The sequence below is a fragment of the Saimiri boliviensis genome, chromosome 6 (assembly GCF_048565385.1).
Source record: "Saimiri boliviensis isolate mSaiBol1 chromosome 6, mSaiBol1.pri, whole genome shotgun sequence".
In the NCBI taxonomy this organism is placed as follows: domain Eukaryota; kingdom Metazoa; phylum Chordata; class Mammalia; order Primates; family Cebidae; genus Saimiri; species Saimiri boliviensis.
In genome coordinates, this window is record NC_133454.1 from 24,878,743 (window position 1) to 24,894,980 (window position 16,238).

The window sequence follows — 16,238 nt, forward strand, 5'->3', positions numbered from 1 at the left end:
CTCTCTGAGCCTGGAAAATAGGGATGAAAATATCTCCTTCAAGGCCCGCCCGATGGCTCATGCCTATAATTCCAACACTTTGGGAGGCTGCGGCAGGAGGATCACTTGAGCTCAGGAATTCAAGACCAAGAGCAGCCTGGGCAACATAATTAAAAAATTAAAAATTAAAAAATTAACTAGGCATGGTGGTGCCTCTAGTCCCAGCTACTCGGGAGGCTAAGGTGGGAAGATGGCTTGGGCTGGGAGGTTGGGGCTGCAGTGAGCCAAGATTGTGCCCCTGCACTCCAGCCTCCAGCCTGGGGGACAGACCTAGACCCTGTAAAAAAAAAGGGGGGGGGGCGGGCGAAGAAAGGAAAGAAAGAAAGAGAAACAAAGAGAAAATAGAAAATCTCTCCCTCCCCAGGACTGTATGAAGAAGAAATGAGCATTCCTAGAGAACCGAGTTACTGTGCGTGGCACAAAACAGCCACCTGGAAGTGCTGACCTCCCCCTCCCCAACACCGCCCAGGCCACCCTCTGCTCTTTCCCGCCTTGAGTGCTGGGTGCCAGCCTAGTTGATACTTCGCCCTGGGGAGGCCTGATTACAAAATGGGCAGGCTCCCCACCAGTGCCTATGGCCTGAATGTTCTGGGGACAGAGGAGGTATCAGGAAAAGCCTGTCGTGAGTGATGGCAGCAGACATTCCCTGTGGACTGGCCAGTTAGGAGGAACCTGGTGACGGCGGTACCACCCAGATGAGCTCCCAGTGTGATCTGTCAGTGGAAGTGTGCAGACAGGAGCCGGGGAACCACAGCACCTGAAATGTCAGGGAAGAACAAAACACTGCTGCTGCTCAGAGGAGGGACCGGGACGGGGCCAGGGAAGCCTCTGAGGTCCGGCAGCAACTAGGTCTACTGGATGGGAAGCAGGCTGAGAGACAGGGGTGAGGGCCAGGGCAAGGCCCCATGCTAACGCCTGAGCAAGAGAACAGGGGTGCAAGGGCCTGCCTGGCAAGCTCATGGCTATGGCTGGAGTTGGAGTGGCAGGAACAGTGGCACAGGGTGTGGGGAGATGAACGAGGTGAGCAGGATGCAGGAACTCCCTCCCTCACCTCACTTTACTCCCCAAATCCTGAGATTATCAGACTTTTCAGGGAAAACAAGCTGCCCAGGGCAGGACCTAACCTGATTCATCTTTGTGGCCCCAGAGCCCGGCCGAGGGATTGCCAGTGGACACTAGTTGAGTGAAGCAAAGAACTCTTTATAGTATTTATTAAATCAAGGACCAGTCAGATAGATGCTGGGCTAGGCAGGTGGGAGAAGACAGAGCTGACTGCCCTGTGGGGTCTCTGTGGGGCCAGCCCCTGATGCCCACGAGGCTACTGATGCCCGGCTTCCCCCCAACACCACCAGCACAGGCCCAGGACAATATTACAAAAGTGAACAAATGCAACCCTTTTCTTCTTTTACAAATGACATGTCTCCATCTCCTGCCAGCAGGGGTGGGGGATGTGGGTTGAAAGTGACAGTCCATTAAAAAGGCAACAACTTTTATAAAACGAAGACTAAGCAAAGAGCCCAGGGCTGGGAAGCTGAGATGCTACCCTGGGGGTAGAGAACATGGGTGGGGGAGACCCTGCCTCCTTTCACAGCCTTCCTGGGAGGGTGAGAAGGGCTGATGCCAGTGGGGACTGAATCCAGGAGGCCCCTCAGAGCTCCCGGCCGGGTACTCTCTGGAAAGGCAGCAGCTCCTTGGGGGAGCATCTCGAGGACACTCGGGAAAACGGGTAGGTTTCCAGTATGGATGCTGGGGGGCCCCAACAGAGTGAGAAACTGGCTAGGCTGGATCCGGTGTGCCCTAAGCTACCAGAGGCACCAAAGGAGAGTGACTTAGCCCAGGCCCCAGAGCTGGTCGCCAGGCCCAGAGTGCCACTGGTGGGGCGCCTGCCTGTCCTGCTGCTGCTACTCCTGGGCTAATGGGGAAAGGGCAAGAGCAGCAAGAGGAGCCCAGGTGAGGAGGGGAGGGCTTATCGGAAGAGACAAGAAAGTGCAGTGGGCGGGACTGGGAGGAAGGAGGCTGTGCTCCAGTCATGCCACTGCCCCATAGGAACTCAGATTAGACTTTTTCCTTCTTGAGACCTCAGTTTCCCCATCTGTCACATGAGGAGGGTGGACTTGATTCTTTGCAATTTCTTCTACCATAAGGTTCCAAGGAAATAGACAAGGATGAAGTGGGCCTCATGAGGGGCCCATGGCAAAGAAAGGGCTGTGTCCGAAAAGAAACTCATGCCCCTGAGTGACCGGGCCATGGGCCCAAGGGGACACTCAGCCCAGTGGACCTGAACTCTGCCCTGCAGCGGGGGTTCTTACCCACCCTCTGCCTGTCGAGGGTCAGGCCGGCCCGGGCATGAGGGAAGGCACTTGGGGGATAAGCGGGGAAGGGAAGCAGGAGGGGACCACAGTCTGGTTTGGCATTGAAGTCCCTCTGCTCATGGTTTGGGGGAGCAACATAGACAAAAGGGCGAGACTTTGCTCCCGGGCGTGAGTCCCAGGTCCAAAGCCTCCCCTCAGTCCATGACTCCTGCGGTGACGCCACCACATAGGCCTGTGGGCTCCCCACTGGTGTCGGCACATTGAACATAAGTTACTCGGGACCTGAGGCAGCCCAGGACAGCAGTCTGTTACGTGGCCCCGGGCCACACCATTCATCACAAGGTGTTGGGGCCCTTGGCAGCAGATTCCCGGGTGTCTACGCAGTGCAAGGCCACCTTGGGGCTGGAGCCAGGCCTCCGGGGGTAGGTGCCCTCCCGCACCACGCGCCGGCACCGCACATCCTGGCTCACGCTGATGCTCTGCAGTGCCGGGAGGCGGGGGAGCAGCGCCTCAGGCAGGGGGACCAGGTTTGTATCTGAAAGGTCCAGCTCCTGCAGGGAGCCCAGGCCTGAGAACACCTCAGCTCCTGCCCAGTTGAGCTTGGGGTTGCCGGACAGGTCCAGGACCTGCAGGCCCGGAAGCTCCCGGAAGCCATAGGGCGCCAGCTTGGGGAGCCCCTGCAGGCTGGCCAGAGACAGGTGTGTAAGGCCTGCCAGCCCCGCAAAGGCACCCGGACCAAGGACAGCCAGAGGGTTCCCATCCAGGCTCAGGTAGCGCAGGGGCAAGTCTCGGAGGTTGGGCACGGCATGGAGCTGGTTCCAGGACAGGTTCAGGCTCTGAATGGTAGGCATGGGCAGGCTGGCACTCCTGGGGTGGGGCACGAGGCGGTGAATGAGGTTGTGGGAGAGGTCCACATGTAATGCCCGGCCCTGACTGTGGGTCGTGAAGGCGGACACTGAGACCTCCCGGAGCCAGTTGTGGCTAAGGTTCACGTCGCTCAGGGGCGAGCTGGTGAAGCTCTCGGCTGGCAGGGCCGTCAGGCCATTGTGGCTGAGGTCCAGTGATTCCAGGTAGCGAAGGCGGGAGAAGGCAGTGGGTGAGATGCTGGTGAGCAGGTTGTGGCTGAGATCCAGGCCAGCCAGCGTCGTGTAGCCCGGTCCTGCCAACACTGACTCGTTCACCATCTCCAGCCGGTTAGAGGACAGGTCCAGGTGGGCTGTGTCCAGAGGAATGGGCACTGGCACAATGTGGGGGCCCAGGCCGCTGCAATCCACCCGAGTCAGGCTGAAGCTGTCGAAAAGGCCGAAGGTCTCCACCTCACACTGGCACCCGGGAAAGCATGGCCGTGTTGTCTGGGCCCTACTCACGGTCAGCAGCAGCAGCAGCAGCAGCAGCAGCAGCAGGGGCCACGGCATGGTGGGGGCTAGAAAGAGAGCCACAAGTGAGGACTGAATGCACCAGAAAGTCTAAACCCACCGTACAGGACATGAGCCCAGACATGAGCCCAGTCTAGACACCGCTGGAAGGTGTCACAGTCCCTGACCTCCTGGAATGCTTCCTGAACACTCCTCCCCAGAGTCCCTAGTCCCCGCGCCTCTCTGGCCTCTGCCTCTCCGTCTGGTAATGAGAGTGAGGCATGGTGGTGAATTTTCAACTAGAAGCAGCAGATGAAGGCAGGCCTGGTCCAGCTGAAGTGAGGACCTACAGCCTTCTACTTCTGCCCACTATCCCTGCCTAGGGTGTTAGGAACCCAGTATGAAACCCACTGGTCTAGATGGTTTTTCAGGCTGGCCTCTCCAGCTCTGACAGTCCAGAGTCTCTGGGTTGGTTTAGACCTGGACCCCAGGGGAGAGGTTTATCCACAGGGCTGAGGGGAGGGTATGCCCAGGGTGCCCCATTCTCTGCTGAGCAAGTGTTACGCATCGGCTGCTGTTCTGGCTGCCCCAGAGCACGGTTGCATCTGACCCTCACGACCACCTTGCCAGGCAGAAAATTCTCTCTCTTTTACCAAGAGGGACTGGGCCTTGGGTTAAGGTACTTTTGCACAGCCACACAGCTGAGTGGACTGGCACTCAAGGGATACTGACAGAGAAAGCATGATCCACTGCTGTGGTCTGGCCAGGGCTGAGCCAGGCCTGAGACCCACACTCCAGCCTTCAAGATCAAGGCTCTCTCCCTGCAATGGGGCCTGCAGTGACTGCCCCCCTGCACCCCTACTTCACCTGCCCCATCCCCCTAGCCTGTCGTCCAGAGGCAGGATCTTCCCTTCTCATTGGACACCCTGGTGTCCAACCTGGGTATCTAGACTCCCAGATGGGTTTTGGGGACACCTGTCCCGAGCCCCTTTCCCCCTTACCCTGCCCCTTGCCCACAGCAGATTAAGCTACTGCATCTCTTTGGTGCTTCCTTTAACCTTAGGCAGGCAGTTAGGCTGTTTCTCTCATTATGCAGATGAAGAAACAGATGCTCAGAAAGAAAAAGGGCTTTACCCCAAATTAGTAAAATGCAGGGCAGGAATGGGACCCAGGCCTGGCGCACTCCAATTCCTCTAGTCACATGCCTTGCTTCCGGCGGGACTGGAAAAGTAGCTGGTGGAGAGGCAGGAGGGGCTTTTCCCACTGACACATGCTATGCCGTGAGCCACTTCCTCTCCCCAGATCTGTCTCCCTCTGTATAATTACAATGGTGGCTGCCACAGATGCCAGGAACTACATACATGTTATCACATCTCATGGGCACACCACCCACAGCTGTTGGATTCAAAGGCTCTGTTCATGTCCACTGTAGCTCCTGGGATGGTTGTGGCTCAGTGGTGCCAGCATGAGGACAAGTTGGGCAGTGGGAGCGTCTAAGTTGACCAATTGGATAGTCTGTGGTGACCCCTGGCCTGCAAGGCATCCTGCAGCCTGGGAAACAGAAGGCACTAAGATTCCTTCCAGCAGGGCTCTTCATCTGGGTGGCCCTGCTCTGGGCCCCCTGTCCTGCCCATCCCTCCCTCTGGCCTTCAGGAAGCGGGTGGGAGAGGGGGTGGAGATGGGCCAGGGACCTGCCCACCTTCCAGACTGGCGGGTGGGTGGGGAGGGAGCAGCAGGATTGTATTACCAGCCCTGCGTGAAACTTTAAAGGGCTAGCCACTTGTTCTGCACTCTGGCTTTGCCCAGGGGCAGGGAAAAGTGGGGCTCCTCTCCCCTGCTCCCCTCCCCATGTGGGCCCCTCCTCTTCCACCCCTTTCTTTGTAGAGGCCAATTTGAGGATTAAATCCAGCCCAGGTGCATCCTGGGCATGGTCCCAGCTGAGGCAAGACAGAGTGTTCCAATGTCTGGAACCAAAAGGAAAATATTAAGTTGCTTCAGGCCCCCTTTGTTCCCCTGGGTGAGTTCCTCACTGCAGGGCTCATTACCACCAAAGGCCCCACCTCCCTTGCTAAGCTGATCTGCTCATACCCACCCTTCCTGGGGTTTAAACAAATACCACAAAGGCCCCGAGATTACCCTTTGATTCCCAGAGGTGATTATACAAGGGGTCTGTGAAATGCCAAGCGGCCTCTTATGAGCTCCCACTTATGTAACCAGCAGCTCAAACACAGCCCAAATGCTGACTCGCCAGAGGGGACCTCTTGCTGCCCCTTTTAGGCCTCAGCCTCATCCTCTGCACTACGGGGTGGCAATTTCAACCCTGCCATCTTCACCTAAGTTGATTAGTCCTCACTGCAAACTGTCAAGGGCCGTGCACATGCGCAGGGCAGTCATCACCAAATGGCCAGAAGATACGGAACTGAGGTAATGGTAGTAAAAAGGCAGGAGTTACCTGGGTAACTGCCTGCAGATGCTCCCAGGGCACTGGACTAGACTCCCTGCTCAGCTCTGTACAGTGGACACCTCTCCCAGGGTCCCTGCTCTGTGCTGGGCCAGGGCTGGGCATTCACAGTGGGAAGTGCCGACAGTGACAGTCAGGGCCAGCCCTCACTCTCTGCTAGTGCTAGACACACATGCTTTCATTCAGTCCGCACGGTCACTCTGTGAGCCAGCAGTCTCATCCCCTTTTGACAGCAGAGGAACTGAGGATTGGAAGAGGAAGGTGGCTGACCGTCCTTAGCAGGAGTGACTTGTTACGCTGTGCAATTCTGGAAAGTTGTATTAGTCTGTTTTCACGCTGCTGATAAAGACATACCCAAGACTGGGCAATTTACAAAAGAAAGAGATTTCATTGGACTTACAGTTCCACATGGCTGGGAAAAGTCTAACAATCGTGGGAGAGGGTGACAGGCACTTCGTACATGGCGGCAGCAAGAGAGAATGAGGAGGAAGCAAAAGAAACCCCTGATAAACCCATCCAATCTCGTGAGACTTACTCACTATTATAAGAATAGCTTGGGAAAGACCGGCCCCCTATGCTTCAATTACCTCCCACTGGGCCCCTCCAACAACACGTGGGAATTCTGGGAGATACAATTCAAGTTGAGATTTGGGGGGCAGCACAGTTAAACCGTATCATTCCACCCATGTTCCCTCCCAAATCTCATGTCCTCACATTTCAAAACCAATCACGCCTTCCCAACACTCCCCCAAAGTCTTAACTTATTTCAGCATTAACCCGAAGTCCACAGTCCAATGTCTCATGTGAGACAAGGCCCTTCTGCCTATAAAATCAAAAGCAAGTTAGTTACTTCCTAGATACAATGGGGGTACAGGCATTGGGTAAATACACGTGTTCCGAATGGAAGAAATTAGCCAAACAAAGGGGCTACAGGCCCCAGCAAGTCCAAAACCCAGCAGGGCAGTCCAATCTTATTCTAAAATGATCTCCTTTGACTCCATGTCTCGCACCTCGGTCACGCTGATGCAAGAGGTGGGTTCCCATGGTCTTGGGCAGCTCTGCCCCCGTGGCTTTGCAGGGTACAGCCTCCTTCCTGGCTGCTTTCATGGGCTGGTGTTGAGTGTCTGCAGCTTTTCCAGGCACAGAGTGTGAGCTGCCATTCTGGGATCTGGATGATGGTCCCCCTCTTCTCACAGCTCCACTAGGCAGTGCTCCAGTAGGGACTCTGACCCCACATATCCCTTCTGCAGTGCCCTAGCAGAGATTCTCCATGAGGGCCCTGCCCCTGCAGCAAACTTTTGCCTGGGCATCAGGCATTTCCTTACATCTTCTGAAATCTAGGCAGAAGTTCCTAAACCTCAGTTTTTGACTTCTGTGCACCCACAGGCTCAACACCACATGAAAGCTGCCAGTGGTATTGAGCTTTGGTTTGGGTTTTGCAAAATGAACAAAAGCTACACTTTGGATTTTATAAAACGAACAATTATCCCCTTCTGTGGATGCTCAGAGATTGGGTCACCTGCCCAGGGCCACTGAATAATGGTTCTGGAACCTGCCAAGGCTTGGGGCTTGCACTCTGTGAAGCTATGGCTTGAACTGTACCTTGGCCCCTTTTAGTCGTGGCTGGAACATCTGGGATGCAGGACACCAAGTCCCTAGGCTGCACGCAGCATTGAGACCCTGGGCCGGGCGCATGAAACCATTTTTTCCTCCTATGTCTCCAGGCCTGTGAGGAGAAGGGCTGCCCTGAAGAACTCTGACATGCCCTGGAGACATTTTCCCCATTGTCTTGGGAATTAACATTCAGCTCCTTGTGACTTATGCAAATTCCTGTAGCTGGTTTAAATGTCTCCTCAGAAAACTTGACTTTCTTTTCTAATGCATCGTCAAGCTGCATATTTTCCAAACTTTTATGCTCTGCTTCCCTTATAAAACAGAATGCTTTTTAACAGCACCAGGTCACATCTTGAATGCTTTGCTGCTTAGAAATTTCTTCCACCAGATACCCTAAATCATCTCTCTCAAGTTCTAAGTACCATAAATCTCTAGGGCAGAGGAAAATTGCTGACAGTCTCTTTGGTAAAACATAACAAGAGTCACCTTTGTTCCAGTTCCCAAAAAGTTCCTCATTTCCATCTGAGACCACCTCAGCCTGGACTTTATTGTCCATATTGCTGTCAGCATTTTGGGCAAAGCCATTTGACAAGCCTATAGGAAGTTCCAAACTTTCCCACATCTTCCTGTCTTCTTCTGAGCCCTTCAAACTGTTTCAACCTCTGCCTGTTACCCAGTTCCAAAGTTGCTTCCAGATTTTCAGGTATCTTTTCAGCAACGCCCCACTCTACTGGTACCAATTTACTGTATTAGTCCATTTTCATGCTACTGATAAAGACATACCTGAGACTAGCCAATAGACACTAGAAAGATTTAATTGGACTTAACAGTTCTACGTGGTTGGAGAAGATCTCACAATCATGGTGGAGGGCAAAAGGTATTTCTTAAATGGCGGTGGCAGGAGAGAATGAGGAGGAAGCAAAAGCTTCCTCCATTAAATTACCTCCCACTGGGCACCTCCCACAACACATGGGAATTCTGGGAGATACAACTGAAGTTGAGATTTGGGTGGGGGCACAGCCAATCCATATCAGATGTCATGGGGAGTTAAAATGGAGTTAACAATCCCTTCCTCAAGGAGTTGCGGCAAGAGCTAGAGATCACTCGTGTGAAATGCCTAGTACAGCTCCAGGACATTAACAGGTGTGCAGTCAATGTAAATGAAGTCCCCCCAGACACAGTCACCCACTACCTCCCTCCCCACACTCTGGAGCACTGACAGGGAGGTGACAGGGCAACTGTGCATGGTGACGAGAGAAGTCCTGCAGGACTATCAGGAGCCCTAGGTCTCCGTGCCTGCTCTGCCATGGACTGTCCTCATCTCATCTCTGGACAAGTCTCTTCCTCTTTTTGTACCTCAGTTTCTCCAGCTTCACAGTAAGAGGTTCAGTTTAGATAATCCAACTCTAGAGTTGCAGGATTTTGAAGTTTAACAAAAACATGGACTAAATTTCTACTAAGTATATTCAAAGCACTAGGCTAGACCAGGGGGGGGAGTGTCGGGGGTGGGGGCAGGGGGGTTGGGATAGATAATAGGGTCCCTGTCCTCATGGGGCTTACAGACCAGCAATGAGAACAGAAGGCCAACTTAAAACAAGATCACTAACATCAGCTTTGGACCCAGGGGACTAGGGCTCTAGTCCCACAGCTGCCACTATCTACGTGACCTCCCCAGTTTTCTTTATTTCTTCGAGCCCTGGTTATCTGATCTGTGTAACAGTATTCACACTGCCTCCCTTTGGGACCCGTATTGTAGCTACCCCCAGGGGAAAGAGAAGCGAAGACAGGCAGCCACCAAAGAAGGCTGAGGGAGAAAGGGATCTTTGGGCCAAGATTCCACACTTTTTTCCAAACCCTGACCTGAAGATAAGAGATATCCACTGATTGACCAGGTTACATAACACAAGAACAGGAAAACATGCGCTTAGAAACCGCATCCATGTGATTTGGGGATATACTGTAAGGTTTCCAGTGCAGGCACCATGAATCATGCATTGTTGGGCCAACACGGCCAGGTCCACAGTGACTCTAGGTTTGCTGATGGCCTACAAGGACAAAGAGTAAATGGTATGTCCTCAACAGGCTCCAGGCAGGTCTCCCCAGGTGACACCGTACACACTGCTATGAGACCCTCTCACACAGCTTCGGCAACATCACTCCCTTTATCAAACCTCTTGGGTTCTGCTTTTTACCCACAGAAATCAAGTTCTCCCATGCACGAGGCACCTGCAAGCTGTCACCACCTTCTCCCCTTCCCACCTGTCCCCAGCCCCCTATCGAGATTTGAAACTCTCCTTGATAGCCAGAATGGGAACAGCCTTCACCTTACTGGACTCTGAACAACTCTCAGTCTCTGCTAACACATCTCCAAACTTGGAGAATTCCAGGGCCTGGGAGCTGGAAGGCCCCGTAGGAATCATGGGCAACTGGGGCCCAGAGAGGGGCAGTGACAGCAAGGAATGGCAGTGATAGCAAGGAGTGGCAGAGCAGGGCCCGGGACCTGGGACCTGATGCCTCACATGACTGCCAGAACTGCACGCAGCCATCCCGCCTACCCCTGGCCTGCTCCCAGCAGAACAAAGCCTGTTCTGTCCACTTGGGCCCCAGGCCACCCTCGCTCCTGGCCTCTCACCCCACAGGCCTCCTTCAGTAAATTCTCTGCTGTGAGTTACCTGCTGTTTTCCTACTTGATGTGTGAGCAGCTTGGGGCAGTGCCCTGCCTACTTCACCTGTGTGTTCTTTCCCCCACCTGGGATCAGGGCCAGGCCTAGAGGGTGTGTGGAATAAGAGCAGGATGAACAGGTCAACTGCAAGACCCAGACCAGGTGTGAACCTAGTTCTGTACCTACTAGGTACAGTTCTGTATGCTCCGAGGCTCCTCAACAGGGCGAAGAACACGGCGTTGCTAAAAGGAGTAAACGACAGAATGGCAAGGATTCCACTCACTATCTGCCATACTAGTACTCAACATGTGGCAGACAGTGACAGTGATTTGCCAAGCCTGCTGAAGGCAGTCGAAATGTGATTCTTCATGTTCCTCCCCACTCAAGTTCCCAGTGCAGTGCCAGGAGTGCAGCAGGTCCAAGACTGCCTGTGCTAACATTCTCCAGGCACTTCCCTGGTGTCTGCTGGTAAAGCTGTGAACTCTCTTCTCCAAAGAGAGCTTTCTGGGTGTTGGGTTCAAGCTTGAACCCACCTGGCCCCAGCTGCCTGCCCCTAGTGCTACACTACGGCATCTCTGGTCTGTAACATCTTTCAGCTCCCTCTGCCACCCTCGACAACTTCCACAGGGCGCTGTTGGCACAGGGCCCCAGAACCCACCTAAGACCAGCCTTTGTCTCGACCAGTTGTTCCTCAGAGCCTCGCTGCCTCTCACCCCGCTCCCCTCAGTCATGAGCTCACTCGGGCTGATGCCAAGGAAATCCCCAGGTGGACGGTTCAGAAACGTCCTGCCCTCCAACCACTTTGTCAGCTCTGGAAACGCAAGGCAGAAAGAATTTCAAGGCCAGACTCCTGGAGCCCCAAGGGCCGGCTCTTGCAACAGACCCACTAATGCAGCACATCTGGACAAACACAGCAGCCTACCATGTGCTCTCTGCCAGCATCTCACTTCTGCCTCACCATGGTCTTGACTCGGGATTACGTCCCTACTTTGCAGACAAAGAAATGGATGTTATGCAGCTGGGAAGGAGAGGACCCAGGACTCAACCCCAGATGTCTTAGCTCCAAATCCACTCTGCCTTAACTTACAAATGAGTACACGTGCAAGACAGCTTAGACCTGGTCATGCTGGACTGTACTTACATGTTTACTTGTCTGACCTACTGTGGGCAGGGATGGGATCAGGTACTGTTTTATGCCCTTGCAGCTGAGCACTGAGCCTGGTACAGAGCAGACACCCTGTAAAGATGCACCAGGTACCACCTAGAATTCTGCCACCCCACCAAAGGACACCTCTCACCCTCTCCCTTGCTTCCTCAACTACCGTCTGTTTAGTCACCCTGCAGGTTCAGCAGGTTAGATGGCATTATATCTACTTTACAGCTGTGTAAAGAAGCCCAGAGTGGTTTGTAAGCCCAGAGCTGTGTCGAGAAGCTGAGAGGTTCTGTGATCCATCCAGAGTCGCATAGCCAGAGAGGACTGGGGCTGGACCCAGGACCCAGGTATTCTGACATTCAGTATCTGGCCTCCTCCATGACATGATCCCAGGGATCTGTAAGCCTAGCAACTTACCCCAGGAGGATAATCTACAGGGAGATGGGCAAGGTTCCCAATACGATTGTCTCCTTCCAATGTCTTCTTCCCGAAGATTTTCAAGTTCCCATCAACCCGAGGCAGCGTACATGGTCACAGGAGGAGGCGCTATGGGGCAGAGGACAGGAGTTTTGTAGCTAGGCAGTCTGGGTTCCAACTCTACAGGGCCTTCACTGCTGAGGCTTGCCTGTGCCCTCACCCTCTGAGTCCTCAATTGCAACATGGAGATAATCCTAGCGCTGGTCCCAATGGGTCGCAGTGATGATTACATGAGGCAAAGTGAAGACCCAGACCCAGCCTGGCACACACTGGTATTCACTGAATCTTGGTTCCTGTCCCCAGTGGGTGATTTTGGGGACGAAAAAAGGAGCTGTGATCCCCGCAAATCCTGAGGCAAGGCAGGGGCTGAAGATGGAGAGGATTCCACAGTTCATCCCAGAGGCCTTGGATCCTCTTTCCCGCACCGTCCAGGGTCCCGGTGTGGCTACAAGATGCTGACCAGCCACTCCCAAGAGACTGGGAAGGGTTAGCTGGAAAGGTCACAGAGGTCAGAGGAGGCAGAAGCTGCTGTGTTACCTGTGACAGAACGAGGGCGGAGCATCAAATCTGCAGCTCCCCCGGGGCAGGTGGGGTCACCGTCTTCCCTCTCCCTCATCCCTAAGCCGGGCAGTCCTCCACCTGTCCTGGTTGGGCTCAGGAGGCCTGCTGCAACAGCCTCACTCCTGGCCCTGCCTCCAACTGCCAGCCGTGCTGGGTACCAGAATGCACTTCCCAACAGAAGACTGGGACCCCACCACAGCTCCCTCTTTAAACCCATCCCACAGAGACAGCTTTCTAGTCCAGAGGCCTGACTCTTCTAGAGCCACCTACCTTTTTGCGCAGGCTGTTCCCTCTGATGAAAAACAAAGATACCCTTCTGTCTACCAGCAAACTCTCACATGTGTGATTTAAAAAGCCACCTCTTCTGTGAGGTTTTCCCAGTCCAATCTGTCCCTCATCCAGGAAAGGCCACCCACACTGTGAGCTCCCATGGCCCTTGGGCTGCCCCTGTCAAGGTACTGGCCCACTTCTGTGACCATCTATGTATGTGTGTCTACCTCCTTGCCTGCATGAAGCCTGGCCACATGAAGGGGAGAAGTCAGATGAATGAAATGTCATGGACAGAAAGCATCCTTCTGCTTTGTGGGAAACGTAACAATTGGTGCAACCTTGCAGGATGCTTAGGGCTCTGCCCACTGGTGAAATCAGGTTTAGGACCAGAGTCAAAGCTGTCCCTGCCTTCTATTGTTCATGCAATCCAACAAATGTTGGCACAATGTAATACACACTACAAACCACTTTTCATTTATTTGCACATGTAATTCATTATCTTATTTAACGCACCAGATCAGTGAAGCAGGAGTTAGTATCCTCACATGTTAAGTAAGTTACTTGTCCCAGGCCACAGAGGTAGGAAGGAACGGAGTGAGAGTAAAATCCAGATTGGTCTCCCAGCCTCCGGCACCACCCACAAGCCAGAGAAGGGTTTCATAAATCACCAACCCCATCCTGCTGGGCCGGTTTAAACCCTCCAGGAGCTCTCCATTGCCTACAGGCTCAAATATAGCTTCTCAGCCTGGCATTCAAGGCCTTGGTGATTTGGCCTCTGCCTTCCTTTCCAGCCTCAAGTTCAATTCCAATTCACCACCCTCGAGACCTTGCATCTGACAGTCTACCATGCTGACCACCTGTGCTGTTTTCACGCATAGGTCCTGCACATGCTGCTCCTCTTGTGGGAGACACTTCCTGCCTCCCCTGTGTACCACTAACTTCAAAACCGTGAGCAGGAGTAACCTCCGGTCAGGCCCCTCCCTCCGGGGTTATTCCCACAGAACCTCTTAGGACTTGTTTCCGCCAGTGGACTTTCAGGGAGGACCCAGCCCTCTTTAGGAATTATCCTTAGTGCCCACGCCAGCTTTGCTCTTCGAAAGGATGCAAGAACTCTTAAGTGCATCCCCTGTGTTGACCCAGGAGTTATGATTAAGAAGAAATCCAATCTGGACTCTACCACCTACAAACTGTGATTTAAAAGGTAAGAGGAGAAAAGGTCAACCCCCCGCCCTTCACTCCATTTTTGACTCATTTATTCGTTTTTGTCTTTCAACCTGATGTTGGAGGAAGGGTAGGTGGAAGGCTGGTGGCCGATGGCCCTTGCAGCCTTCCTGGGAAGCAAAGTAGTGCCTCGGAATAGGTCAGGTCAGAATGGGGGTGTCGGTTAAACATCAAAGTGTTTCTAGGTTCTGGGATCTGAAGCAGTCAGCAGAACAGGAGAGGCTATTAATACCTCCTCTACCAGAAGGGAAACTGAGACCAGAGAGGAAAAGGAAAATGCCCGCGGCTTTCGCTTTCCCGGGTTAGCGGCCTGTGTCCTCCCATCATGTCTGCAGCATCCGACAAAGTTCTTGGTTAAAGACTGGAGTGAGCGGTGGGGAAGAGGGTGTTTAGGGTTATCTCTGCGACTTAGGCTCAAAAGTTCCGTAGGCTCCTGACGCTCTCCGTCCCTCCTCTCCCGTCAGTCCGTCCCTCCTCTCCCGTCAGTCCGGCGCTGCAAGTCTAGACTTACCCGAAGGGTAGAGCGCGCAAGGATGAAAAAAGGATCGACGGACCTGAGTCACCTCCTCGAAGGGTGCCGCTCTCCGCCCGGCTCCAGAAGCGCTGGTTATTCCCATCGCACACCCCGAGCCGCGAGGGAGTTCTGGCCCTGTCCGTACCAGAGTGACCGCGCCTCTGCGAAGCTGAGCAACTTGCCAGCGCAGTGCAGTGGGCCAGTGGCCGTCCCAGTTGAAACCTAAGTGTGCAAGGCTCCCACTGCCCCCAGCCGCGGGCATGCCCGGATCTGGACTGGCGGTCGCCCTCTCGCCTACCGCGTCAGAGGTCTGGTCCCCCTACTCTGGGGTTGGGCTGCAAACGGAGAGCGGGTCTCAAAGCGGGGCGGGTCTCCCCAACAGACATATCTCTCTGGGTCACACTCTTTCCAAGAAGCCAGGGAGGGCAACGCCAGCCGCCCAGTCCCTTCCTCTTTTCAACCCCGAGCCCGAGCCCGGGACCGACCGCTCACCTCCGCCTTCCCGCGGGGGTCTGCCGGGGAGTCCGCACTCTCCGCCCAGCCCCGGCCCGGCCCGGCCCGGCCAGTCCCAAGGCGCTGCCAATCCCTGGATCACCAATCCCATTGCAGCCCCTCGCGGTCGTGGGACCTCAGGAGGGGGAGGGGGAGGGGGAGAGGGAGGGAGAGGGGCGGCCTGCCTGCGCCCCCGGCCGAGCTGCGGTGGGGAGGACGGGGGCTGTTGCCCGAGGAACCGGGAGAAAAGTTTGGAGCCAAGTCAGGGGCCCGGGCGGACAGCGGGGGAGCGGGGAGGTGGGGCGGCGTCGGCCTCTCGGCGCGCACACCCTCCGCGGACACCCAGCCCAGACACGTCGGCAGGCACCGACCACGTACGCGGACACACGGGATGCGCCCACTGACACCCTCCGCCAAACGCAGGCCCGCAAACGTGGATACGGGTGCGGAGCAGCCACGCAAAGCCGCGGACACACAAAGGCACCGGCAGCGGCGCGTCCCCGACCGCAAATCCACAAAGACCCACAAACGTGAGGTGCACGTGTCCGCACAAAGACCCCAGAGGCGCCGACCCACGCGCCCCCCGCCCGGGAGCGGAGCCTTTGTCTCCCGAACGCCCTCTCCCCTGGGTCGGCGTCCCCCGCTCCCGCCCAGCCCCAGGCGTCCGGCGAAAGTTGAGCGGCCTCGGCGGGACCCAGCCCCGCCCCTGAGCCCGGCGCCCCCGTCCGCTAAACGGGCGGCGAGGACGGGGTCGGAGGCTCGGGGGCTTCGCCCACAGCGCGGACGCCCGCGCCGCCGGGGGACCCGCACCCACCTGGAAGCCGGCGCCGCCACCGCCTCGGCACGCTCACCCCGGCGGCCCGGCCGCGGGCCCTGAGGCCGGCGCTTTTCTCCGCTCGACGCGGCCCGCCCCCTGGTCCCCGCCCGCAGCCGGGCTCCCCACTGCCGGGCGCCGGGTGGCGGCTCAGGGAATGTCGCCAAAGTGCCAGCCTCTCTCGGAGCGCGCCCCGCCCGCGGAGCCCGCGCCGAGCCGGGGTTCCACCCTAGGGAGCGTCTCAAAAGTGCGTAGCTCCCGCCCCCTCCAGTCGGCTTTGCTCGCAGCTTCC

General features: G+C 55.5%; 1 protein-coding gene across 5 annotated transcripts; it reads right to left on the reverse strand.

Moving 5' to 3' along the window:
• Positions 1-1,218: 1,218 nt before the first annotated feature.
• On the reverse strand, positions 1,219-16,082 carry TSKU (tsukushi, small leucine rich proteoglycan). Of its 5 annotated transcripts, XM_074400423.1 has the most exons (4): positions 15,947-16,082; positions 12,235-12,611; positions 12,015-12,143; positions 1,219-3,774 (listed from the first exon to the last, which is right to left on the reverse strand). In XM_074400423.1, exon 4 carries the CDS (start codon positions 3,764-3,766, stop codon positions 2,687-2,689), a length of 1,080 nt encoding a protein of 359 aa, XP_074256524.1. In that variant the 5' UTR covers positions 3,767-3,774; positions 12,015-12,143; positions 12,235-12,611; positions 15,947-16,082; the 3' UTR covers positions 1,219-2,686. The 5 variants fall into 5 exon arrangements, with proteins under 5 accessions (XP_074256524.1, XP_039318178.1, XP_074256523.1 ...); XM_039462244.2 differs by lacking the exon at positions 12,235-12,611; XM_074400422.1 differs by having other exon boundaries at positions 12,015-12,611.
• Positions 16,083-16,238: the final 156 nt, after the last annotated feature.

Coding starts and splice junctions, on each gene's coding strand:
- TSKU (XM_039462243.2), bottom strand. CDS start 3,766: ATGCCGTGGCCCCTGCTGCTGCTGCTGCTGCTGCTGCTGCTGCTGACC.